General features: G+C 46.0%; 1 protein-coding gene across 8 annotated transcripts in view; it reads left to right on the top strand.

Annotated features, from left to right (window-relative positions):
• NSD2 (nuclear receptor binding SET domain protein 2) overlaps positions 1–27,071 on the top strand; it is a 113,385-nt gene that overhangs the window by 24,584 nt on the left and 61,730 nt on the right. For 7 of the 8 annotated variants that reach the window (XM_031664786.1, XM_031664788.1, XM_031664787.1 and 4 more), the window contains exons 2-5: positions 6,512–7,137; positions 10,703–10,865; positions 23,604–23,770; positions 24,898–25,380. In XM_031664786.1, the coding sequence (XP_031520646.1) occupies positions 6,541–7,137; positions 10,703–10,865; positions 23,604–23,770; positions 24,898–25,380 (1,410 nt within the window). In that variant the 5' untranslated portion in view covers positions 6,512–6,540. Of the gene's footprint in view, positions 1–6,511; positions 7,138–10,702; positions 10,866–19,175; positions 19,280–23,603; positions 23,771–24,897; positions 25,381–27,071 lie in introns of those variants that run through there. The other variant, XM_031664791.1, reaches the window with a different exon arrangement.

The following is a 27,071-nucleotide window of genomic DNA, read 5'->3' as shown; positions in this document are numbered from 1 at the left end:
AGGCTGGAGTGCAGTAGTGTGGTCACAGCTCATTGCAGTGTCAAACTCCTGGGCCCAAGCCATCCTCTCACCTCAGCCTCCCCAGTAGCTGGGACTGTAGATGTGCGCCACTGTGCCTGGCTAATTTTATTTTTTGTAGAGACAGGGTCTCACTATGCTGCCCAGGCTCGCCTTAAATTGCTGGGTTCAAGCAATCCTCCCTCCTTGGCCTCCCAAAGTGCTAGGATTACAGGTGGTGAGCCACTATGCCCGGCCTCCCTCCCCCCCTCCCTCCCTCCCCTCCTTTCTTCCTTCCTGAACTCTTTCATTTCTCTCCTTCCTTCCTCTCCTTTCTTCCCTTCTCTCTTTCTCTCTGTCTCTGTCTCTCTTTCTGTTTCTCTCTCTCTCTCTTTCTTTTTCTTTTACCTTTCTTTCTTACCTTTATTCGTTTTTTGAGGCAGGATCTCACTTTGTCACCTGAGTGGGAGTGCAGTGGTGCCATCTTAGCTCACTGCAGCCTCGACCTCCCAGCTTCAAACAATCCTCCTGCCTCTCCCCTCCAAAGTAGCTGGGACTACAGGTGTGTGCCACCACGCCTGGCTAATTTTTGTATTAGAGACAGGGTTTCACCATGTTGGCCAGACTGGTCTCGAACTCCTGAACTCAAGCAGTCTACCTGCCTGAGCCTCCCTCAGTGCTAGGGCTATAGGCGTCAGCCACCATGCCTGGCCTCTTTTTTTCTTTAAAACAGCATTTTAGCCATCTTCACTAGAAAATTTCCATAATGTATTAATATTGTGACAACATTAATAGAATTCCTGATGTTGAATTATCCTTATATTTTTGGATAAACCCTTTTTGGCCATGGTATCTTTTTTTTTTTTTTTTTTTAATACAGTGATGGCTGGGTTTGATTGACTTCTATTTGGGGTAGTTTCAGTCAGTTCTTGACTGATCTTGTCTATAGCTTTTTTTTTTTTTAAATACTTCTTTTTTTTTTCCTGGTTTTGGTATAAGGATTATGCTAACTTTGCATAATATTTTGGGAAACTTTACATCATGTTCTATGTATGTTTCCATCATTTTTTTTTTTTTTTGAGATGGAGTTTCACTGTGTTGTCCAGGCTGGAGGGCAATGGTGTGATCTCGACTCACGGCAACCTCCACCTCCCACGTTCAAGTGATTCTCCTGCCTTAGCCTCCCTAGTAGCTGAGATCATAGGTGTGCGCCACCACACCTGGCTAATTTTTGTATTTTAGTAGAGATAGGGTTTTGCCATGTTGACTAGGCTGGTCTCGAACTCCTGACCTCAGATGATCCTCCCGCCTTGGCCTTCCAAAGTGCTAGGATTACAGGCATGAGCCACCATTCCTGGCCTGTTTCCATCATCTTTGAATAACTTAATAAATTATTTGTGATGAATAATAATACAACAGCTAAAAAGACTAAGCTGTATTTGTACATATCATCATGGGGAAATAAAGATATGTTGACTGACTAATCAAGTTGCAGAGCAAAGGTATGATGGTGTTTATAGCAATACAAACTGCACGCAACAGTTCTGTGTTAATGGATACATACTATAACCTGGGAGGATATATAGGAAAATCATGATGGAGATTGCCTCTGGGGGACAGCAAATGGAACTTATACGTTGGAAATAAGGTAGACTTCATCTTTGCTTTATGCATTCACTCCTCACCAGACTGGTGGGAGGCAGCACCTAGAGGTAGAGTGCTTATATTTGAGTGCTGCCCCTCTGCTTCCCAGCTGTGCGACGTGGGTGTCACAGCCCCTGCACCTGTGGAGTGGAAGAGTCATACCTACCTTACAGTGTTGTGGGTGTGGAGGTGGATGGTCTGCCTAGGCGACCCTGGCTTCTTGGACCTGGCAGCCCCATGAGGGCTGGCTCCTGTTCCTCCTTTCCTTTCCTAGTTCTCAGGTTTCGAGACTGCCTTCAAACCAGAGTGCCACAGAGGAAGCACTAAATACACATTTGTAGTGGTTATTATTTGTAGTTCTTTTCTTTCATGTTAAAACTAGAAGTGGCTGGGCATAGTGGCTCATGCCTGTAATCCCAGCACTTTGGGAGGTCGAGGTGGGTGGATCACAAGGTCAGGAGTTCACGACCAGCACCAGCCTGGCCAACATGGTGAAATCCCGTCTACTAAAAATACACACACACAAAATTAACCGGGCGTGGTGGCACACACTTGTAATACCAGCTACTCAGGAGGCTGAGGCAGGAGAATCGCTTGAACCCGGGTGGCAGAGCTTTCAGTGAGCCGAGATTGGGCCATTGTACTCCAGTCTGGGCGACAGCGAAACTCCATCTCAAACAACAACCATAACAACAAAAAACTGGAAGCAAAAGTGGCAGAATGCAAAAAATTGTCTTTCAAGGTGGTGGGTATATTCGTTTGTCCTATTGTTCTTCATACTTTTCTAAACTTAAGAACTTACCCACTCCTTGCCTTCCCCAACATAAGAAAGATTGTTAAACCCATGGGTATGGTGGCTCACATCTGCACCCAGCACTTTGAAAGGCCAAGGCGGGTGGATCGCTTGAGCCCAGGAGTTTGAGACCAGCCTGGGCAACATGGTGACTTTGTCTCTACAAAAACACAGAAATTAGCCGGGCATGGTGGCAAGTGCCTTATACTCCTCACAGCTGCTGAGGAGGCTGAGGCGGGAGACACTTGAGCTTGGGAGGCAGAGGTTGCAGTGAGCTGTGATCATACCACTGCACTTCAGCCTGGGTGACAGAGCGAGACTGTCTCGGGGGAAAAAAAAAAAAAGATGGTTTGGGCTGGGTGCAGTGGCTCATGCCTGTAATCCCAGCACTTTGGGAGGTTGAGATGGGAAGATCCGTTGAGCCCAGGAGTTTGAGATCAACCTGGACAGTATCGTGAGATCCGTCTCTACAAAAAATGGATTAAAAAGTTAGCTGAGCATGGTGGCATGCACCTCTAGTCCCAGCTACTTGGGAGGCTGAGATGGGAGGATTGCTTGAGCCCTGAAGGGTAGAGGTTGCAGTGAGCTGAAATTGTGCCATTGCCCTACACTCCAACTTGGGTGATAGTGAGACCCTGTCTCAAGGGAAAAAAAAATTGTTTGGCAGGGTGCAGGGGCTCCTGCTTGTAATGCCAGTACTTTGGGAGGCCGAGGTGGAAAGATTGCTTGAGGCCAGGACTCAGAGACTAGCCTGGTCAACAAGACAAGATTCCATCTCTACAAAAAATTTTATTTTTATGTTTATTAATTTATTTTTGAGACGGAGCCTCACTGTGTCACCCAGGCTGGAGTGCAGTGGCATGGTCTTTGCTTGTTGCAGCCTCCACCTCCTGGGTTCAAGCGATTCTTCTGCCTCAGCCTCCCAAGTAGCTGGGATTACAGGTGCGTGCCACCAAGCCTGGCTAATTTTTGTATTTTTAGTAGAGTTGTGGTTTCACCATGTTGGCCAGTCTGGTCTCAAACTCCTGACCACATGTGATCCACCTGCACTGGCCTCCAAAAGTGCTGGGATTACAGGCATGAGCCACCTCACCCAGCTGCTGAACTTTTCACCAAATTGGGGAACTTTTAAAGGGCCATTGTTTTCTCCAAATATTTTTGCCTTTTTTTTCCCCTTCTCCTCTTTCTAGGTGGGACTCCAGACGCTTTAATATTGTTTCATGGATCAGTGAGGCTCTGTTTTCTTTTTTTTTTCTCTCTTCTTTTTAGTTTTGCTCTCTAATCCAGGTTGGAGCGCAGTAATGCAATCATAGCTCACTGCAGCCTTGACCTCTTGGATTCAAGTGAACCTCCTGCCTCAACCTCCTGAGTAGCAGGGACTACAGGCGCACATCACCACGGCTGGCTAATTTTTGTATTTTTTGTAGAGATGGGCTCTCACTGTCTTGCCCAGGCTGGTCTTGAATTCCTGGACTTGAGTGATCCTCCTGCCTTAGCCCCCCAAAGTCCGGCCACATTCCCCTTAAAAATGGTTTTGTGACCGAGCGCGGTGGCTCACGCCTGTAATCCCAGCACTTTGGGAGGCCAAGGTGGGTGGATCACGAAGTCAGGAGATCAAGACCATCCTAGGTAACACGGTGAAACCCTGTTTCTACTAAAAATAAAAAAAAAATTAGCCACGCGTGGTTAGTGGGTGCCTGTAGCCCCAGCTACTGAGGAGGCTGAGGCAGGAGAATTGCTTGAACCCGGGAGGTGAAGGTTGTGGTGGGCTCAGATCGCACCACTGCACTCCAGCCTGGGTGACAGAGCGAGACTCTGTCTTAAAAAAAAAAAAAAAAAAAAAAAAAAGTTTTTTTTTTTTTTGTGTCCAACAGCTGGAATCTCTTTTCAGTTATTTCATAAGCTAGGCTGCTTGGAATCAGCCTGGAATTTGGGCAGAGTTTATAGGCAGAATTTGGGGCTCCCCTCTGAGACTCTGTCCTTGAGATTTCCCCCCTCATTTTATAGCTGTTACAGTTGCTTCAAACTCTCCTCAGTCACACATTTAAAAATGGAGTTTACCCAGTGCTGTTCCATTTCTTTCAAGAATTGATTCCATCCATTTTCTCTCTGCTTTTGGTTGCTCTCAGTTCCTTCAGGAGGTGTTTTTTTTATATTTTGTCCAGGGTTATAGTTTTTACCTGTGGGACAGTTGGTATGATATGAGCTAGAAGAGGAACTGACTTTGATCTACCTTTTTTTTTTTTTTGAGACGGAGTCTCGCTCTGTCGCCCAGGTTGAAGTGCAGTGGCTGGATCTCAGCTCACTGCAAGCTCTGCCTCCCGGCTTCCCGCCGTTCTCCTGCCTCAGCCTCCTGAGTAGCTGGAACTACAGGCGCCCGCCACCTCGCCCGGCTAGTTTTTTGTATTTTTTAGTAGAGACGGGGTTTCACCGGGTTAGCCAGGATGGTCTCGATCTCCTGACCTCGTGATCCACCGATCTCGGCCTCCCAAAGTGCTAGGATTACAGGCTTAAGCCACCGCGCCCAGCCATTCTACCTTTTTAAGAAATTGTGCGGGCCAGACAGAACACATTTGTGTGTGTTTTGGTGTTAAAGAGTTGTCCAAAGCACTTGAAACTGAACTGGGACTTTAACGTTTTCAAGGTTTTACATTTGCTCTTTTCTTCCTGTCTCCTTCCTCGGCTGTCTACTTTTCTGTGAAGACTGCAGGTTGTAGACACCAGCGGCCCCCTGTTGCTGCACGTCAGGTGTCTTCCCCCTCAGTACTGTGGACTTCTTGGGCTGCATAGCCCTGTTGCCTGGGCATCCTGTGCATAGCAGGAGGTGCAGCAGCATCCATGACCACCACCCATCATAGGTCAGGGGCCGCCCCCTAGTGGTGGTAATTAAAAAATGCTTCCAGATGAGGCTAAGGGTTCCTGGGGAACAAAATCCTCCCTGTTTGAGAACCGCTGTTCTAATCCACGGGCATCTGTGGTCCTTACTGTATTCCGTTTTTCCCCAGTGTCTGATGCTGTTGGTTTCTGCCTTCTCAGAGGGCTCTTGTTGGAGCTTTTGATGGTGTACACCTGAGAGATGCCTTCCCAGCTGGGGCGGGTGCCTACCTGTTTCTTATTCCTAGCTGTGTTTTGGGGCTCTGGCCCCTTCACTAGGTGTCTCAGATTAGGGACTGTAGCTTTGCAGTGAAGACCCCACACCACCACACTGCAGCCAGAGTCATCTTCCTAAACTGCGTACTTCTGCACTTGGGCTTGATTGGCCAGTGTGGTGCACTGGCAAAGTGGCTCAGCAGTGTTGTCCTCAAGTAGTTAATCTTCAGATAGTAGCTAAAATATGTGATGTTACTGCTGTGTTCTTTCTTGTTTAATTTAGGCCTGAACACGGAGGGGATAGTGGACTGTGATAAGAATACTGGGTTGAGCATAGCCAGACCTGACTGGGAATGCTTTCACCCTTGGAGACTCTTGGTTTTTTGCTTCTTATTTTCATCAACCTGGAGCTAATCCTGTGCTTGGAGTTGGAATATCTGGTTTTACACTTTGCTGACCAGGTCATCTTGGGCACATTCTGAGCCTGATACCTCAGCTGTAACAGGAGGGACTGGGATGAACTCTTTTCCTGTTAGTGTTGATTTTGCTTTTATGCTGTTCTCTGTTGTCCTTTTGCATAGGCCTGTCATTATGCCAGCTGCCTCGCACATATTAGCTCTTTTAAGTATATGCTGGTGGACAGGTGGAAATCTGTGTTTCAGGGATGATTGACAAATTAAGTTATGCGTCCATGGCCATGCTGTGGATTATTAGTGGTATGATTGGAGTTTGCTGTCTTGACTGACTTTCATGTTTTTCCTTTAAAAAATGATTCCTTGTTCTTTCCTTTCAGCTTTATCATTTTTTGATTCCGTGTAATTTTTGTGATACTAAAACTGCCTTCTGTGACCTGAATTATTATAAAAACATCATAAATTACTTACAAAGAAAATCAGACCCCACAAAGCTGTAGAGGTCCTGGCATACCTATCCTAGGTTTTAAATGTAATTGCTTTTTCTTTCTTTTTTCTATTTTTAATACCATAGTGTTCTAAGAACGGAAGCATCTGGGCTGAATGGAATTTAGCATCAAGCAGAGTCCCCTTTCTGTTCAGAGTGTTGTAAAGTGCATAAAGATGAAGCAGGCACCAGAAATCCTCGGCAGTGCCAATGGGAAGACTCCGAGCTGTGAGGTGAATCGCGAGTGTTCTGTGTTCCTCAGCAAAGCCCAGCTCTCCAGCAGCCTGCAGGAGGGGGTCATGCAGAAGTTTAACGGCCACGACGCCCTGCCCTTTATTCCAGCCGACAAGCTGAAAGATCTTACTTCCCGGGTGTTTAATGGAGAACCTGGTGCACACGATGCCAAACTGCGTTTTGAGTCCCAGGAAATGAAAGGGATTGGGACACCACCTAACACTACCCCTATCAAAAATGGCTCTCCAGAAATTAAGCTGAAGATCACCAAAACGTACATGAATGGGAAGCCTCTCTTTGAATCTTCCATTTGTGGTGACAGTGCTGCTGATGTATCTCAGTCAGAAGAAAATGGACAAAAACCAGAAAACAAGGCAAGAAGGAACAGGAAGAGGAGCATAAAATATGACTCCTTGCTGGAGCAGGGCCTTGTCGAAGCAGCTCTTGTGTCTAAGATCTCGAGTCCTTCAGATAAAAAGGTATCTAGGAGACGTGTCAGGGGTCATGTGACCTTGAGCAGTGAGCATGGCCACCGTGTAAGGGCACCTGCACGAGTACTGGGGTGGGCGGAGGAGATGAGAACAGGTCTGGTACTTCCAGCCACTTGCCTGAACCCTGGCTGTGGGTTGGAAGGCGGGCTCCAGGATGCCCTGGCACTGCCTCCTCAGTTCTCACCTGGCTGCTGAGCCTGTTGAGAGGTCTAGAGAGGTGAGCTAAGTGTTCAAGATTCAAATGGCTAAAAAGAGGCAATGCTTGTTTCTTTTTTTTTTTTTTTGAGACGGAGTCTCTCTTTGTCGCCCAGGTTGGAGTGCAGTGGCCGGATCCCAGCTCACTGCAAGCTCCGCCTCCTGGGTTCACGCCATTCTCCTGCCTCAGCCTCCTGAGTAGCTGGGAGTACAGGCGCCCCCCACCACGCCTAGCTAGTTTTTTGTATTTTTTAGTAGAGACGGGGTTTCACCATGTTAGCCAAGATGGTTTCGATCTCCTGACCTCGTGATCCACCTGTCTCGGCCTCCCAAAGTGCTGGGATTACAGGCTTGAGCCACCGCGCCCGGCCCATGCTTGTTTCTTAATGTGGTTCTGCCAGTTTCAGAGCCCTGGCTTGACAACATCAGGTTACACTCTTTTCAAGGATCTCATCTCCAAGGTGTTCTTTAGCCTGGTGTGGTCAGTGGAGACATGCTGGGCTCTAGAATGTGACTTCCTAAGTCTACACCATCTGATGAGTGGGGAAGCAGAGCTGTGCAGCGGTGCGCCTGCTGTCCTTACCCTGTGGTCCAGTGTCCACTTACTGTCTTCTCAGCCAGGTGGTCCAGCAGATGGCCTGCCTCCTTGAGGCCTAGGGATGTGTCTTTTGCCTCCCATTCTTGGTTCCCAGGGCAGAGCCCAGCACACTGGACACAAGCGAATGAGTGTTTCCTCATCCTAACTTGAGATGGAAAGATGTGGTGGTGCTGCTCCATTCTGCCTGGTGGTTGGTGTTTCCATGCCTTCACGTGGCATTCAGATTGGCCCTGACACTCGGATGAATATAAGCCATGTGAAACAACTGAGGGGCCATGGCTTTGGCAGAAGGAAGGAACTCTTGATGGGGCAGCAGTCTCTGTTCATCTGGTGGTCGATAGGGTGTTGCTCTTTAGTTGCTGCTCCTTGGAATTGTTAAAATAATGAAGAGCTTTGAGGGTTAAAAAAATGTTTTTTGATTACTCAGGAGCTATTTAGTTCTTGCTCATGTAATTGCAGTGGCAAAGTTTCTTAATTTTATTTATTTTTTTTGCGACAGGGTCTCTGCCCAGGCTAGAGGGCAGTGGTGTGATCATGGCTCACAGCAGCCTTGACCTCCCAGGCTTAGGTGATCCTCCTACCTCAGCCTCCTGAGTAGCTGGACCACAGGTGTGCACCACTATGTGCCCAGCTAATTTTTTGTTTTTTTGTAGAGATGGGGTCTTGCTATGTTGCCCAGGCTGGTCTCAAACTCCTGGGCTCAAACGATTCTCCCACCTCCGCCTCCTGAAGTACTCGAGTTACAGGTGCGAGGGGCCGTGCCCAGCCTAGAAAGATTTTTTGAAGTGCCCATGGCAGTATTGAACCTCATGGTTTTGCATGGCAAGAGGCCTGTGCAAGTTGTCAGAGAACTAGCTGTTTTGTTTTGAGACAGGGTCTTGGTATGTTACACGGGCTGTTCTCGAACTCTTGGCCTCAGACGATGCTCCCGCATCAGAGCTGGGTTTTTCTTTTTCCTCCAACTGAAAAAAAACAAACCAAACAAAAAAACCTGGCTTTTATTCCTAGCTCTGTCCCTTGGTTTTGTTAAAACTGGAGTAACTCACCTGAATTTTGACTCTCCATCTGCAGAGTGGGGTCAGTAAATGTAAACCTGGGTTGCTGTGCAGTAATCTGGCAGCGGTTCTGAAAGTATGTCAGGCCTGGTGCAGTGGCTCACACTTGTAATCCCAGCACTTTGGGAGGCTAAGGCAGGAGGATTGCTTGAACCCAGGAGTTCAAGACCAGCCTGGGCAACATAGCGAGACCCCATCTCTACAAAAAATAAAATTACCTGGGCATGGTGGCACTGCCTGTGGTCCCAGCTACTAGGGAGGCTGAGGTAGGAGGATAAAAACAACATGAAAATGTGTCATGTGGCAGCTCATGCCAGTCCTCACCAGCGTGCTCATGGCAAGGTTTTGGGCCAGCATCTTTAGCTCACAGATGAGAAAACTGAGGCCTGAGGCAGTGGAACAATCTACCCATGTGTATAGTGCTCTGAGGAGCAAGGCCAGGGATTCACCCTTGGCGGGTTGCAGCCACGCTGGCTGTGCTTGTTTCCACTGGAGAGCGCAACTGTGCGTGGCTTGTGGGAAGGAGTTTTCTTTGGTGGAATGTTCAGCCTCAACCTACCCATCATGTTCTAGAGATGGAGAAATTGAGGCTCAGAGAGCCCCAAGGACTCAGATTACATGTGATGGAGCCGAGACTTGCTCCTAGTCCTCCTTGCCCTTGCCCTCACCACTCTAGGATGGTTCATGTTGGTGACACATGGGCTGCTGAGAACTGATTGTCAGACATGACTGGGGACAGGGATCAGTATGGATTTGGAATTCTGTGAGAATTCCTTTTTGACCAGTTGAATAAAACACCATTGAAGACCCTCTATTAATAGTAGGCCAAGGAAATAGATTTATATAGAGATCTTCATAATGTTGAACACCTGCTGTGTGCTATGTACTGTCCTGATCCTTTAGCTGAGAGGGAGAGACAAATTTTTTTTTTTTTTTTTTGAGACAGAGTTTTATTCTGTCGCCAGACTGGAGTGTAGTGGTGCAATCTCGGCTCACTGCAACCTCCGCCTCCTGGGTTCAAGTGATTCTCCTGCCTCAGCCTCCTGAGTAGCTGGGACTACAAGTGCTCACCACCACTCCCGGCTAATTTTTTGTAGTTTTAATAGAGATGGGGTTTCACCATGTTGGCCAGGATGGTCTCGATCTCTTGACCTCATGATCCACCCGCCTCGGCCTCCCAAAGTGCTGGGATTACATGTATGAGCCACTGCGCCTGGCCTTTTCTTTTTCTTTTCTTTTTTTTTGAGTTGGAGTCTCACTCTGTCGCCCAGGCTGGAGTGCAGTGGCACAATCCCGGCTCACTGCAAGCTCCGCCTCCCAGGTTCACACCATTCTCCTGCCTCAGCCTCCCCAGTAGCTGGGACTACAGGCTCCTGCCACCACGCCTGGCTAATTTTTTGTACTTTTAGTAGATGGAGTTTCACTGTGTTAGCCAGGAAGATCTCAATCTCCTGACCTCATGATCCACCCGCCTCGGCCTCCCAAAGTGCTGGAACTACAGGCGTGAGCCACCGCGCCTGGCCTGAGAGACAAAATTTTAATGAAACGATGTTGAGGCTATCATCTAAAACACAGCAAGGGCGCACACTCCATTTTTGGGGGTCTGTGTGTATTTGGACATTATAGTCTAATGAATCCTTGGTCTTCTGGATACGCAGGTAGTGATTGGATGTGTTAGTGTTTGTCTTTTGTTGTTCATTTTCAGATTCCAGCTAAGAAAGAGTCCTGTCCAAACACTGGAAGAGACAAAGACCACCTGTTGAAATACAATGTCGGTGATTTGGTGTGGTCCAAAGTGTCGGGTTACCCTTGGTGGCCTTGCATGGTTTCTGCAGATCCACTCCTTCACAGCTATACCAAACTTAAAGGTATTGTGTTCTTTGGGTTATTTTTCCAACTCTCTTCTGCACTTAATCTTTCTCATCTCCAAGCTTCTTTCTTACTCTTTCTAAATAGCCCTGCTGTGGTTCATTTCTGCAGCTTTACCTAAAGTTAGTGATTGATTCACATGTGATGTGTTGCCATTTCTTTTTATATTCAACTCAAATACGTACTGCATCTGATTGAATTAGTGTTAAGGGAGATATGACCTTTGCCTTGTATAACTTCTGTTTTTATGATAGTTTATTATTTAGTTACCATGATTGTTTGTTTCAGGATGATTTGCAACAAGAGTGTTTTATGCTAAGTTTAAGTTGTAAAAATGTCCAAGTGAATTTTATTAGGCCTATGGGAAGATGGAAAACACTGGAAATGATCATCTTTGTCTTATGAAGCTTGGGTAGATAAATTGATTTTTACATGGAGCAGCTGATGTAACATATTAAGAATGTAAGGCTGGGTGCGGTGGCTTACGCCTATAATCCCAGCACTTTGGGAGGCTGAGGCGGGTGGATCACTTGAGGTCAGGAGTTCGAGACTAGCCTGACCAACATGGTGAAACCCCATCTCTACTAAAAATACAAAATTAGCTGGATGTGGTGACGCACACCTGTAATCCCAGCTACTCAGGAGGCTGAGGCAGGAGAATTGCTAGAATCCGGGAGGCAGAGGTTGCAGTGAGCTGAGATTGCGCCATTGCATTCTAGCCTGGGCAACAACAGCGAAAACTATGTCTCAAAAAGAAAGGATGTTCTATGTCCCTGATACAGAGCAAATAATAGTTGGTCAACCCATAAATGTGTTTTTAGAGGAAGAGTAAAAGATAATGTGGTTTGAGGTTTTTCTGAAAGTTCTTCTAGAGTGAAGTTGGAATTTAGTTTGAGCAAGTTTCAATGTGGTGAGTGCAGAGTTAGAACTGAGCAAGTTAGTGTCACCCTGTGATCTGATCTGTGCACCCTCTGGAAGTGTGGCGTCTAGAGCCAGGCCAGACCAGGCCAGTGCTCCAGTCCAGTATTGCTGACCAGTCAGCCTCTTATAACCCCTTGGTGGTCCTTGCGTACATGTCCCCTTCTGGTCTCTGGCTGAAGGCCTGAGCTCCTGTGGGGGCAGCGTTGCTGCCTTTGCTATGAGCTTACGTCTTTGCACTGACACCTGCATGGTCAAACAGGTTGGTCAACTGGCTGTGGGAGCAGGTGGCTGTTAGAAGTGGAGTACAGTGGTGCCTCCCTGGCAGATGTAGATGTTAGAGGGGCAGGCTGACGATGAAGAGACCTCTGCTGAGTCCTGGGTGCCCTTGCCTGAGTCCCGCCCTGGCCTCCTGTCCTGTGAGGCACAGGCATGTGTGCTCTGCAGGAGCTGTGGCAGAAGAGCCTATGGCCTGGCTTCAGCTCTGTCTCCGTGGAGGACCTTTGGCATCCTTGGCTTGCCAGAATTGGGGGATTTCCTTTCCAAGGGGCTGCAGGAACCCTAGGGTGTACCCCAGGGTCTCTACACTTGGTCAGAATATGAAAAAACAAATGCTGGTTGAGACAGAAGTTGTCTCCTCTTTGTTTGGGGATGGACCTTCAAGCCTTTGCAGCCCGGGTGCAGGCACACATGGGTGTGTGTGAGGGGTTGCTAATTCTTTCTCTGCTTTCTAAAACCAGGCACAGTCTCCACACAGCAAACCTTGTGACTCCCATGTCATTTGTCTGTGTGGCACACAAGCAGCTCTTACTGATTTCCTTTTTAGTGTCTGGGGATATTTACTTGTTTATGTGATGCCATCTTTAGCTTTTAGCCTCTCATGCCTGTGAAACTAAAGTAGTCTTTTGAAAGTTTCCTTGTTCTTCCTATTAGGGTTTATTACTTTTAATTTCTTCTTTTTTTTTTTTGGGATGGAGTCTCGCTCCATCACCCAGACTGGAGTGCAGTGGTGCAATCTTAGCTCACTGCAACCTCTGCCATCCAGGCTCAGGTGATCCTCCCATCTCAGCCTCCTGAGTGGCTGGGACTACAGGTGTGTGCCACCACATCTGGCTAATTTTTGTATTTTTTTGTAGAGATGGGGTTTCGCCATGTTGCCCAGCTGGTCTCAAACTCCTGGGCTCCGGTGATCCGCTTGCCTTGGCCTCCCAAAGTGCTGGGATTACAGGCGTGAGCCACAGTGCTGCAGCTCAACTTTAATATCATTGCATCTTTCCCCTGCCTTGGAGTTAAGTAATTCCTGTAGTCTACAACAGCTTCTCTGACATTCAGATATACTGTTATTTTTATTCGTCTCTCTTTTTTTTTTTTTTTTTGAGACAGAGTCTCGCTCTGTGGCCCAGGCCGGAGTGCAGTGGCCAGGTCTCAGCTCACTGCAAGCTCCGCCTCCCGGGTTCACGCCATTCTCCTGCCTCAGCCTCCCGAGTAGCTGGGACTACAGGTGCCCGCCACCTCGCCTGGCTAGTTTTTTGTATTTTTTAGTAGAGACGGGGTTTCACCGTGTCAGCCAGGATGGTCTCGATCTCCTGACCTTGTGATCCGCCCGTCTCGGCCTCCCAAAGTGCTGGGATTACAGGCTTGAGCCACCGCACCCGGCCTCTCTTTTTTTTTTTTTGAGACACAGTTTCATTCTGTCTCCCAGGCTGGAGTGCACTGGCATGATCTCAGCTCACTGCAACCTCTGCCTCCTGGTTTCAAGCAATTCTTATGCCTCAGCCTCCCGAGTAGCTGGGATTACAGGCGTGCGCCACTACGCCTGGCTAATCTTTGTATTTTTAGTAGAGACAGGGTTTCACCATATGGGCCAGACTGGTCTCAAACTCCTGACCTCAAGTGATCTGCCCGCCTCAGCCTCCCAAAGTGCTGGGATTACAGGCATGAGCCACTGTGCCTGGCCTCATCTCTCTTTCTTTGCTTGATTCCTGGACCTTGCACTGTGGCTAAGTGCTTTCACTCTTGTGCTTATGGCACTGTCATGTTACTCTCTGTGATTGAGGCTGGAACTCAGGAATCAGCCTGCCAGGGTCTAGTTCAGCTGGCTGATCTTGATAATGAACTTAATCTTGCTAAGCTTCAGGTTCCCTGTATATGAAAATGAGGAAGATGATACCATCACCTTCATGGAAAGGTCTTAATGCAGTGACCACCGGACGCTTGTATTAGCAATTGTTATTATCCTCACTTTTACTTTTAAAACCTGAGTTTTTATTTTATCAACCCTGATTCCCTTGGTTTCTTCTATAGCTGCTTCCTGAAAACCTTCCTGTTTGACCAGTTATTAACCCTGCAGCCACCTAGTATTGGTTAATTTTAATAGTTTTGTATCTGTTTTTAAGTGTTTGCGTGTCCTCGGGTATTCCCTCAGTTTTCAATATATAATGCCAAATGGGCATACTTGGATTCTAGTTTTTATGTGTATGTGTGAAATATTTGATCTATTTTTTTAATCTATCTTAAAAACTTTCAAGTCAAACAGCACAGCAGACACCTTTCCCCTCATGTAGATTCTCCACCTTGAAACATCTTGTTCTACCTGTTGCATCTCTCTTTTTTTTTTTTTTGAGACAGAGTCTCACTCTGTTGCCAGGCTGGAGTGCAGTGGCGCGATTTTGGCTCATTGCAACCTCTGCCTCCCAGGTTCAAGTAATTCTCCTGCCTCAGCCTCCTGAGTAGGTGGGACTATAGGTGCACACTACCACACCCAGCTAGTTTTTATATTTTTAGTACAGGCGGGGTTTCACCATGTTGACTAGGATGATCTTGATCTCTTGACCTCGTGATCCACCTGCCTTGTGGCCTCCCAATGGGATTATAGGCATGAGTCACTGTGCCTAGCCTCCATCTCTTTTGTTACGTGATATCTGGTAGCTGTCGTGGCACTGTTACCCCCAAATACGTCAGAACAAGGACAGTTTCCTTGTTGACTCAGCACCCAGCCACATTTTGGGAAACATCACATCAGTAACAAGATCTGTTATTGTGCTAAAAGCAGGTATAGGGGCATGTCCCCGGCAGGCCCCATACCTGCCTTTTTCTGCACTTTGGGGTTGAGATGCATACTTTGCATCTGGTGGTTGTGCCTCTTCAGCTTTTGCTAGTCTAGAACAGCACTCCCAATCCCCAATTCCTCATGACCGCTTTAGTTTTCTCATGATCAGACCTAGGTCAGAAGGCCAGGTTGTATCTCAAAGTTGGAACCTTGAAAGGTAGCTTTGGCCCTTTACTAAAGATCTGTGTGCAGAAGAAGGGAGTGTCCTGCACCAGCCTAGGCTGGGCAGTGGTCTTCCTCACCTCAGCAGTCTGCTTCTCTAGAAATTATTGTGGAATGTGGAGTAGGAGGCACAAGCAAGCCTACTTCAGAAGACTGATATATACTTTTTTTTTTCCGTGAAGGCATTAGAGTGTAAAAGATACGTACATTTGAAAAGCTGTTCAGAAGGAGTCAAGCCTGGGTAGATACCCTCCAGCTGAAAGGAGATTTAGATAATCTTAAAAAGAAAAGGAGTCAAAGGAAGTAAGTAGAACAAAGAGAAGTGAGGGAAGGACAGAGTGCTAGTCAGACCACATTAAGAGGAGCTTATGTGTCAACTGACCCACTCCTGGTAGGCGATGGCCACCAGAGCTCTCTGTGGAAAGGCACAGGTCCCCATTGTCACTAATGAGGGACCTGTGGACTGTGCTTGTAGTCTGTCCCAACAGTGTAGCTTTTTTTGTTGTTGTTGTTTTGAGATAGGGTCTTGGCTCTGTTTCTCCATCCAGGCTGGAGTACAGTGGCACAATCATAGCTCACTCCAGGCTCAAACTCCTGGGCTCAGGTGACCTTCCTCCTGCCTTGGCCTCCCAAATTGTTGGGATTACAAGTGTGAGCCATCATACCTGTCCCCAACAACCATGGCTTTAGCAGTCCTTGATGATTCATCATGGACTTGGTAAATGGTAACTGGCTATTACTGCACTTTCTACCTTTTAGCTGTCATTTTTCTGTGAAAATGAGCTCCCCCTTAAAAAAATAAGTTATGTATTTTAGTCCTTATTTTCTTGAATCCTCACATTGTCCCAAATTTGACCAGTGGGAGTCCCATTAAGTTCCTTTAAGCTGTATGCCTTTGACATGTCCCTGTCAACCCCTGAGCACCTCTTTATGTTCTGGTAGAACAAGATGTTCCAGGCTCATCTTGTACTGTTTTCTTTTTTTCCCCCCTACCCTAGCATCAGCCATTTCTCAGAGAAGGCCTTTCTTTGAGTACAGAATGGTATGTAGGAGCCCAGGTCTGGTCGCTGGTTGTGTTCATTGCTCTGGGAGACAGAGTTTGCAAGGGAAACTCTGTGTGCAGTAGGTCTCCAAGCAGGGCTGAGCCCTTGCTCCAAGTGGAGCTCTTGGGTCCATTTTTGATTCTCCAACACTTGGCCTGTAGCACCCCATGATGAGAGTGAAACAGTGAATGGTGAGTGTCGTTTTGGAAGGGCAGGGACGTGAGGAAGAGATCTGCCATGGAGTGGGCTGAGCATGGGTCCTGTGAAGCCGGTACTTTTGTATTTTTTCACCCTCTATTCCTATCCTGTTTTTTTTTTTTTTTTTTTTTTTTTCCTGGAGACGGAGTCTTGCTCACTTGTCCAGACTGGAGTACAGTGGTATGATCTCGGCTCACTGCAGCCTCCACTTCTGTGTTGAAGCGATTCTCCTGTCTCAGCCTCCCGAGTAGCTGGGATTACAGGAGCATACCACCATGCCCAGCTAATTCTTGTATTTTTAGTAGAGCTGGGGTTTTACCATGTTGGCAGGGCTGGTCTCAAACTCCTGACCTTGTGATCTGCCCAACTTGGCCTCCCAAAGTGCTGTAATTACAGGCGTGAGCCACTGTGCCCGGCCCCCATTTAAAAAAAAATTATTTATCATATGTGGGATTTATGGACCAGCTTGAATCTTAGTGTGTGTGTGTGTATATATATATATATATATATTTTTTTTTTGAGACAGAGTTCCATTCTGTCGCCCAGGCTGGAGTGCAGTGGCTGGATCTCAGCTCACGCAAGCTCCGCCTCCTGGGTTCACGCCATTCTCCTGCCTCAGCCTCCCGAGTAGCTGGGACTACAGGTGCCCGCCACCACGCCTGGCTAATTTTTTATATTTTTAGTAGAGACCGGATTTCACCATGTTAGCCAGGTTGGCCTCGATCTCCTGACCTTGTGATCCGCCCGCCTCGGCCTCCCAAAGTGCTGGGATTACAGGCGTGAGCCACCGTGCCCGGCCGAATCTTAGTGTATCTTAGTAATATACTTAAGTTTTGAAAACTGAAGTGTAATATACATGCAAAAATGAACATAACTCATAAGCTACAGCTAAATCTAGATTCTTTTGGAAATCAAAATTTCCTTTGGAAATCTTAAGTTAATGAAAGTCTTAGTAGCATTTTTGTAATTTATAGCGGCAGAACCTGTGTTAGCTACTATCTACCAGGCACCTAGGTGGGCTAGCAGCTTTGAGGCTCAACCTTTTTTTGAGACCAAGTCTTGCTCTGTCACCCAGGCTGGATGGAGTGCAGTGGCACAATCTCAGCTCACTGCAACCTCCAGCTCCCAGGTTCAAGTGATTCTCCTGCCTCAGCCTCCCGAGTAGCTGGTACTACAGGCGTGTGTTACCACGCCCGGCTAATTTTGTATTTTTGCTAGAGACGGGGTTTCACCATATTGGCCAGGCTGGTCGAGGCACAACCTTTTAAGTTGGAAACAGAAGATAACTATACGTTTTAGATATCACACTCGCTGGTTTTCTCTTTAGATAACTGTGGTCTGGAATCAAGTAATTTTCTGTTGTGGAGATTTTTGTTGTCACTTTTTCTGTGTTATGGAAGGGAATGTTAAGAATTAACCCTCATTGCTTTATATAGGAAAAAAATCCTTCCAGCATTTTCTAAAAATATTGCAGGTAATCTGACTTTCTCATGTCTTGTGCTATTTGATGGTATAACCTTCTTACTAATTTGTTTCTTGCTTGTTCTATTAGTTGCTGAGAGGTGTGTTAAAATTTCCCATGGGATTGTGGATGTGCTGTTTTTCTACTTGTAGTTCTGGCAGTTTCTGCTTTACCTATTTTGGGGCTCTGGTGCCCTCCAGAGACTGAACTGGGAAACTTAGGCATGGTCATGCTTGTCCTTTGTTTCCCAGGGAGCTCTGTGGTCTCATGTCCTTGTGACTTTGCTCCTGTGCTTCCTTCTTGGCTTCTGCAGATACCTGGCCTTGTCTGCATCTTTATGGCTTCTCTTCCCTCCCTGGAGCTTTATCTCTGAGGCAGCGTTGTCTCTTGGTGGGGTTCATTTTGCATGCATGGAACTTAACAAGCTCCACAAAATCTGGAGAGAAACTCTGGCTTAGTTGAGCCCAGAGAGTCACAGACTACCTGTAGTCTAATGGGCTGTGATGGGGAAAAAAGGAACATAGTACAAAATTAGGTACCAGGACTGTTAATAGAAGCCAGGTTCTTTTAGAAGGGGATGTAGGTGGGGAGGTCAGTGACATGCATTTTTATGTAGATGGTGATTAATGAACATCAGAACTTGCATAGGAAGAGGGCCAGGTGCAGTGGCTCATGTCTGTAATCCCAGCACTTCAGGAGGCTGAGGCAGGTGGATGACTTGAGGTCAGGAGTTCGAGACCAGCCTGGCCAACATGATGAAACCCTGTTTCTGCTAACAGTACAAAAATTAGCCAGGTGTGGTCGCAGGCGCCTGTAATCCCACCTCCTCTGGAGGCTAACGCAGAAGAGTCGCTTGAGCCCAGGAGGCGGAGGTTGCAGTGATCCGAGAGTGCACTAATTCACTCCAGCCTGGGCGACAGTGAGACTCCATCTCAAAAAAAAAAAAAAAAAGGAAAGAAATTGCATAGGAAGGGAGAATTACTAATACATAGTACTGGGACAACTAGTTAATTATTGGTAAAATAAAACAATGAGATATTCACCTCTTAACTTGGACCAAAAGATAGTTCATGTGGATTAAAGAAACCCACAAAAATAGTAGAAAATTCGGTTATGTTATCAAATTTCTAGATAGGAAGGAACTTCAGAATGTTACACTCATTTATTTTACAAACTTGGGATTGATTGCAATAATCTCTTCTGCTTTTTTTCCCACCTGACATGCAAGGAGCATTGATCTGTGTCATTATTTATAAACATGGGTTAATTTTATATTGTGTGTACTGTTACAGGTTTTCTTTATTATAAAAATGCTATAACATACCTGTATTCATTTTCATTACTAAGAAAAAGTTCTTACGAAGTTTTAAAGTAATGGAAGAAGTCACAAATCCCTTGACATATCCTTGAATCTTAGGTATTTTCAAATCAAAGAAGTTTGAACACTTAAAAACAAGTCAAATTGTACTGAAAGATTAATAGTGAAAAATCATCCCCTGCCTTCCTCTCTCCTCCCCAGAGGTAATTATTTTTATCTCTTTCAACATTTTCTTCTACTTCTAATACTTTGATTTTTCATGTAGACGTTTTTCTGTTAACTTTCTATCATGGAAAATGAAGATTGAGCTCTTCAGCCATTTTCTATTTCTTTCCCCCCATTCTCTCCATATAATTAAGTCACTATTTGTCATAAATGAAAAATAAGTGTTTACATAATTTTGACTATGTAAATATCATTCAGTGAAAAACCAAGTTGTGTTCTGTAATTGCATTTTCCTTTTTGTAAAATCTTTTGTTTTCCTTGGAGTTAATTATTGCCTTTCTTTTGAAATCATGTGCTATGTTGTCCATATAGTCTTACTTTTTTTAAAGTATTCATCTCCTCATCCTTAAAACTCATCCTTATTATGAAGTTAGTTTCTCCTGTTTATATATTTATGTAGTTATTTTTTCGCCTTAAAAAAAAATGAAAACCTGGGTTTGAGTCTCATCTTCCCTTTCTGCTCCTTGGAACTCATCTTTTAACCCTCTTCCCTTACTTAGATTTTCTTTCTTTGTAAAAAAGTTCTTTTCTCTCATCTTTTCTTCCCTTGGAGCTCTCTCCTAGAATCTTCCTTTTTTCTGCTTGAATCTGGTTTGCTAGCACTCTTAACCTTTTGCACTGCAGTAAGCTTAGACTTTCTTTAAGCTGCTTTCGCTAGTTATTTACATTGTTTTCTGTAGTTCTATGTGGGCGGCAAGCCACCCAGGTGCCGAGGCAAGAGACTGAAGGCACAGGCTGTTCCAGTCTAATAAAGAAAATACTTAAAATAAGAATAGTTATATTAGATATAGAATATAGACATGATTATATATGAATATTATCAATCATTAGTTTGTAGTATTATATTACTCTTTATTCCAATGTTATAATAATCTCTGTTCTACAATTATAACCTAGGAAAAACCAGGCCACACAGAGATAGGAGTTGAAGGGACACGGTGAGAAGTGACCAGAAGACAAGTGTGAGCCTCTGTCACGCCCGGACAGGGCCACTAGAGGGCTCCTTGGTCTAGCGGTAACGCCAGTGCCTGGGAAGGCACCTGTTACTTAGCAGACCAGGAAAGGGAGTCTCTTTTTCCCTGGGGGTGTTAGAGAAGACTCTGCTCCACCACCTCTTGTGTAGGGCCTGACATCAGTCAAGCCTGTCTGCAGCCATCTGGAGGCCTAAACGTCTCCCTGTGATGCTGTGCTTCAGTGGTCATGCTCCTGTTTCACTTTCATGTTTCGCTCTGTACACCCGGCTCCACCTTCTAGAGAGCCAAAGCAGAATTAGTGAAAGTACTAAAGTCTTTGAAATGCATAGAAGAAATAATGATGTAAGCTGTCCCCCCTCTCTCTCTGCCTCGGCTACCAAACAGGGGAGGGCCCCCTGTCCGGTGGACACATGACTCGTGTGACCTTACCTATCATTGGAGATGACTCACACTCCTTACCCTGCCCTCTTGCCTTGTATACAATAAATAACAGCGCAGTCAGGCATTCAGGGCCACTGCTGGTCTCCGCATCTTGGTGGTAGTCGTCCCCTGTGCCCAGCTGTCTTTTCTTCTTTTTTTTTTTTTTTTTTTTTGAGACGGAGTCTCGCGCTGTGTCACCCAGGCTGGAGTGCAGTGGCGCGATCTCGGCTCACTGCAAGCTCCGCCTCCCAGGTTCACGCCATTCTCCTGCCTCAGCCTCCGAGTAGCTGGGACTACAGGCGCCCGCCACCACACCCGGCTAGTTTTTTGTATTTTTAGTAGAGACGGGGTTTCACCATGTTAGCCAGGATGGTCTCGATCTCCTGACCTCGTGATCCACCCGCCTCGGCCTCCCAAAGTGCTGGGATTACAGGCTTGAGCCACCGCGCCCGGCCAGCTGTCTTTTCTTCTATCTCTTTGTCTTATGTCTTTATTTCTATGATATCTTGTCTCTGCACACAAGGAGAAAAAACCCATGGGCCCTGTAGGGCTGGTCCCTACAGTTCTATACTGTGTTCTTTCTTGGTTAAGTTTCCTTTTTTCCTGGAGTCTATTTTTCGTATCTTAAGATAGTTTGTATGGGAAGTAAATTTGAGTCCTTGCAATTCAGAGTATGCTACTTTTTTTTTTTTTTTTGAGATGGAGCCTTGCTCTGTTGCCAGGCTGGAGTGCGGTGGCGTGATCTTGACTCATTGCAATCTCTGCCTCCTGGTTTCAAGTGATTCTCTTACCTCAGCCTCCCGAGTAGTTGGGCCTACAGGCACACACCACCATGCCTGGCTAATTTTTTGTGTTTTAGTAGAGACGGGGTTTCACTGTGTTGGCCAGGCTGGTCTCGATCTCCTGATCTGAGGTGATCCGCCCACCTTAGCCTCCCAAAGTGCTGGGATTACAGGCGTGAGCTACTGTGCCTGGCCCAGAATATGCTGCTTTTCTGTCTTCACACTTGATTGATGGTTTGACTGGGTATAGAATTTTATGTTGAGAAGAAATTCCCCTAGGAATTTTGAAGGTATTACTCCGTTTGTTTATAGCATCTGGAGTTTTTGGCCATTCTTCACATAATTTGCTATTATTCACATACCTTGCTATTCTATTTCTTGTTCCATTAAGTTGGAGGCTGGCCTTTCGCCCAACCCCAAGCGGCTTGAATTTCAGCAGGGTGTGCTCTGCTGTGGATGTTGGGACATTTAGGGCTGTTTTAGTTGGAGACTTGATTTTGGGTTTATTCTTGGAGCTTCTCTGTTTCTCCAGAAAGCCTATTATTTGGGTATCCGACCTCCTAGATTGATCTTACAGGTTGCTATGGAAATAGGTATTTTTCATCTTAATTTTTTTTTCTTTCTGGGAGATTTCTTATCTTCCAAGCTTTCTTGTTGAATTTTTTTTTCATAGTTGTATTTTAGAATTTCAAATACCTCTTTGTTTTTCTGTGTTCTCTTTTCGTAGCACACGGGGTTTCTCTATTGGGTGTCTTCTCTTCCATTGTCTTGTGTCTGTGGCCCTGCAGAGGGCCATTCATTTCTGTGTGTTTTGGATTCATTCATACTGGATGCTTCCCTGGGTCCAGGGGTTCCTTGGTGCTGGGCTTGTGTTTAAGAGCACAACACTTAGAGCTGCCTGCACCCATGGGTAGAGAGGCTTGGTTATCCCACCCTCCTTTGCGTTAGAGGGTCTCATTGGCCATTGGCCACTTAATTAGGGGAATCTCCAAAAGACTCACTGGAGAGGTTTTTCCTCTGGAGCACTTCAGGTCTTCAGGAAGTATCCTTTGATTCCTCGGGGCCAGTTCTGCATGAGGGGACAGGGAGTGGTAACCGCCACCCTCCCCACCTCACTGCCCCAGGGAGATCCCCTCCCTCTTCTCACCTGGCACAGAGATCTGACCTTTTAACCTGCTTACCTGTATTCACCTTCTCATTTGACTTCAGTGGAATCTGGTACCTCCTCTCTTGGATTTTGGGCCTGTCTCTTTCTTTCCTCATCCAGTTCCCCCTGGCTGCATTGTGGGACATGGCTTCTTCCTCTCAGCTAAGAGTAAGAGTAGTGGGCATCTGTGGGGTTACTCTCTGGTCTGAGCTGCTCTCTGAGGCCACTGATGCTCCTGCCCTCCTAGCACTGTGAGACAGTGGGGTAGCTAGCTGTTAGGTAGCAGGGCTGGTATTTGAACCCAGGTCGTGTGATGCCAGTATACTGCCTCCTTCACTGCCACTGTCACTCTTTTCTTGCAGATGTCTTCTTGTCTTATTTGGTATCTTTTAAAGAGGGAATAAAGGAATGTATTTAGCTAGTCAGCTAGCTAGCTTTTTTCTTCTTTTTTTTTTTTTTTTCTTTTTTTTTGTTTTTGAGACAGGGTCTGGCTCTGTCACCCAGGCTGGAGAGCAGTGGTACAATCTTGGCTCACTGCAACATCTGCCTCCCAGGCTCACGCCATCCTCCCACGTCAGCCTCCCGAGTAGCTGGTCCTACAGGTGCACACCACCACACCCGGCTAATTTTTGCATTTTTCGTAGAGACGGGGTTTTGCCATGTTGCCCAGGCTGGTCTCAAACTCCTGAGCTCAAACAATCTCCCCGCCTCAACCTCCCAAAGTGTTGGGATTACAGGCTTGAGGGACCGCGCCTGGCCTGGTTGGCTTTCTTTCCAAGTCAATTTTTGAACCTTATCTGAGTCTCTTGTAAGTTAGTTTCCCTCTTTGGCATGTGGCATGGTAGGGATAAGTATAGAACTTATTTTGAGGTTAACAGGCTCAGACAACACCAAGGAAAACAACTGCAAAACAGCAGTAGATTTGACTAATTTCATCCCAGAACTAACTCATTTTCTAACATTTTATTTTAAAAACTAGGTCAGAAAAAGAGTGCACGCCAGTATCACGTACAGTTCTTTGGTGACGCCCCAGAAAGAGCTTGGATATTTGAGAAGAGCCTCGTAGCTTTTGAAGGAGAAGGACAGTTTGAAAAATTATGCCAGGAAAGTGCCAAGCAGGCACCCACGAAAGCTGAGAAAATTAAGGTGATAGATGACCCTTCAGTCTACTTTTAAACCAGAAATTTAATTTTTATTCTTTAAGTTAACTTATTTTTGTTTTGAACTTATACTTACTTGCTCGAAATATTGTAATGGCTTAACAATCTCTTTCATTGCTGACTTTTGCCCAAGAATGCTATGTTACAATATGATAAAGTTTTTTTAGAGACACAACTTATTTTTTTTGCTCATTTGATGACTCTCAGAGATAACTTGCTTTAGAATTTTTATTTTTATGTGTATATATACACACACACATATATATACACACACACACACATAGAGAGGGATTATATTAATGTAATGTGATAGGAATTGATTTCTGGTTTAAAGAAACAATAAAGGTATTATGTTGGGCTGAGTTCTAAAATTGGTTTTTATATGTTTTTTATTTCTATTTTTTAAAAAATTTTTTTGAGATGGATTTTTATTCTTATCACCCAGGCTGGAGTGCAATGGCATGATCTCGGCTCACTGCATCCTCTGCCTCCCCGGGTTCAAGCAATTCTTCTGCCTCAGCCTCCCAAGTAGCTGGAATTACAGGTGCCTGCCACCAGACCTGGCTAATTTTTGTATTTTTAGTAGAGACAGGGTTTCACCAGGTTGGCCAGACTGGTCTTGAACTCCTGACCTCAGGTGATGCGTCTGCCTCGGCCTCTGCAGGTGCTGGGATTATAGGCAGGAGCCACCACACTGGTCAAGTTTTTTGTTTCTAAAATTATGTGAAAATGTAAAAGTATTCTTTTTTTTTTTTTTTTTTTTGAGACAGGGTCTTGCTCTGTCGCCCCAGGCTAGAGTGCAGTGGCGTGGTCTGGGCTTACTGCATCTACCGCCTCCCAGTTCAAGTGATTCTCGTGTCTCAGCCTCCCTAGTAGCTGGGACCACAGGCACGCACTACCATGCCTGGCTTATCTTTTGTATTTTAGTAGAGACGGGGTTTTGCCATGTTGGCCAGGCTGGTCTTAAACTCCTGGCCTCAAGTGATCCATCTGCCTCGACATCCATAAGTGCTGGGATTATAGGCATGAATCACGTGCCTAGCAAAAGTAGTTAACTTTTATGTTTGTGTAATGAAACTTATAGTGTCTCTTCCCCCCCCCCCCCGCCCCCAGCTATTGAAACCTATTTCAGGGAAATTGAGGGCCCAGTGGGAAATGGGCATTGTTCAAGCAGAAGAAGCTGCAAGCATGTCAGTGGAGGAGCGGAAAGCCAAGTTCACCTTTCTATACGTGGGGGACCAGCTTCATCTCAACCCTCAAGTAGCCAAGGAGGCTGGCATTGCTGCAGAGTCTTTCGGAGAAATGGCAGAGTCCTCAGGAGTCGGTGAAGAAGCTGCTGAAAACCCCAAGTCTGCGAGAGAAGAGGGCGTTCCCATGAAGAGAAGGCGGAGGGCCAAACTGTGTAGCTCTGCAGAGACCCTGGAGAGTGACCCCGATGTAGTGAAGAGTACTCCTCAAAAGACGGCAGAGGCTGACCCCAGAAGAGGAGTAGCGTCTCCTCCTGGGAGGAAGAAGACCACAGCCTCTACGCCACGAAGCAGGAAGGGAGATGCAGCATCCCAGTTTTTGGTCTTCTGTCAAAAACACAGGGATGAGGTCAGTACTAAGTTGTGTTTCATGCTAGCAAGTTTCAGAATTTGGGGAACATCCCTTCAGTGCAGAATCATCTGTTTCTCAGCATTATCAGGAGAATCTAGCGTGAGTCTTGCATAGATTTTAGATCTAATAAGTAAATATTATTAGTGAACAGCCATTCTGACCCTTGAGGGAAAAGATACTTGACTTGCACTCTGGGTTCCTAAAATATCCCTCCTAATGTGGATAAGAAGATACCGAGAACAGGCCAGGCATAGTGGCTCATAATCTCAGTACTTTGAGAGGCCAAGGCGGGAGGATTACTTCAGCCCAGGAGTTTGAGACCAGCCTGGGCAACATGGTGAAACCTCATCTCTACAAAAATTAGCTGGGCATGGTGGCACATGCCTGTAGTCCTAGCTGCTTGGGAGACTGAGGCAGGAGAATCCCTTGTCTTGGAGGCAGGAGGATCCCTTGAGTCCTGAAGGCGGGGTTTGCAGTGAGTCGTGATGGCATCACTGCACTCTAGCCTGGGTGACAACAGAGCGACACTGTGTCTCAAAAAATAAAAAAAAAACTGGCACAGGGGGAAGTGGGTCTCATCAGGCTGCGCTTTGCTTGAAGTGTGTGGCCATGTCCTTAATGTGTGACTCTAGGTTAGCATTTTCTCCAGCAGTCTGTTCTGAAGCTTCCAGTGCAGGATGTGCTCATCTATAAAGCTCATTGTATTCACTGGCACTGAGGGTGTTGATTTATTTCGCTGACATTTAAAAGGGTAGCAATGTGATTAAGACATTTATATAATTTTCTTAATTGTTTACATAAAATAAACAGTCTGTTAGTACATAATAAAGGCTGTGAAGAACTGAAGGAGTTGGGTTCCCCACTTCCAACTTTTGGTTATGTTACTTGGAGTGGGTCACAGTCTAGTGCTTAAAAGGCTTTTTTTAAGTGTTAATTTTAAATTTACTTCCATAGGAATTTTCCATTCAGCAGTCTTAAGTCTATGTGGTGATTAAAGGTATCAAAAACAATAGTGTCGGCCAGGCGCGGTGGCTCACACCTGTAATCCCAACACTTTGGGAAGCTAAGATGGGCGGTTCACAAGGTCAGGAGTTCGAGACCATCCTGGCCAACATGGTGAAACCCCGTCTCTACTAAAAATACAAAAAAAAATTAGCTGGGCGTGGTGGTGCGTGCCTATAATCCCAGCTACTCAGGAGGCTGAGGCAGGAAAATTGCTTGAACCAGGGAGTCGGAGGTTGCAGTGAGCCGAGATCACACCACTACGCTCCAGCCTGGCGACAGAGTGAGACTCCATCTCAAAAAAAAAAAGTCTGTCTTCAGAAAGATTTCCATGAATCTTTAACCAGCATGTATTTTGTGGCAGGCAGCATGGCACAATAAGGAGCCATGAGGAATTCAGGCATAGATGCATAAATGGGTGACTGTGGGTATTCTAAGAAATCTACTGGACATGATTTTTTTGTCCCTCTATGGGATCTGGAAATTCTGCCAGAGAAAGTCATTTGAGTGATATCTTCAAGAGTAATCCATGGCTGGGCGCGGTGGCTCACGCCTGTAATCCCAGCACATTGGGAGGCCAAGGTGGGCTGATCACCTGAGGTTAGGGGTTGAGGCCAGCCTGGCCAACATGGTAAAACCCTGTCTGTACTAAAAATGCAAAAATTAGCTGGGCATGGTGGTGTGTG

The sequence above is a fragment of the Papio anubis genome, chromosome 3 (assembly GCF_008728515.1).
Source record: "Papio anubis isolate 15944 chromosome 3, Panubis1.0, whole genome shotgun sequence".
NCBI classification, from domain to species: domain Eukaryota; kingdom Metazoa; phylum Chordata; class Mammalia; order Primates; family Cercopithecidae; genus Papio; species Papio anubis.
This window is presented reverse-complemented; position numbering and strand designations above follow the sequence as displayed.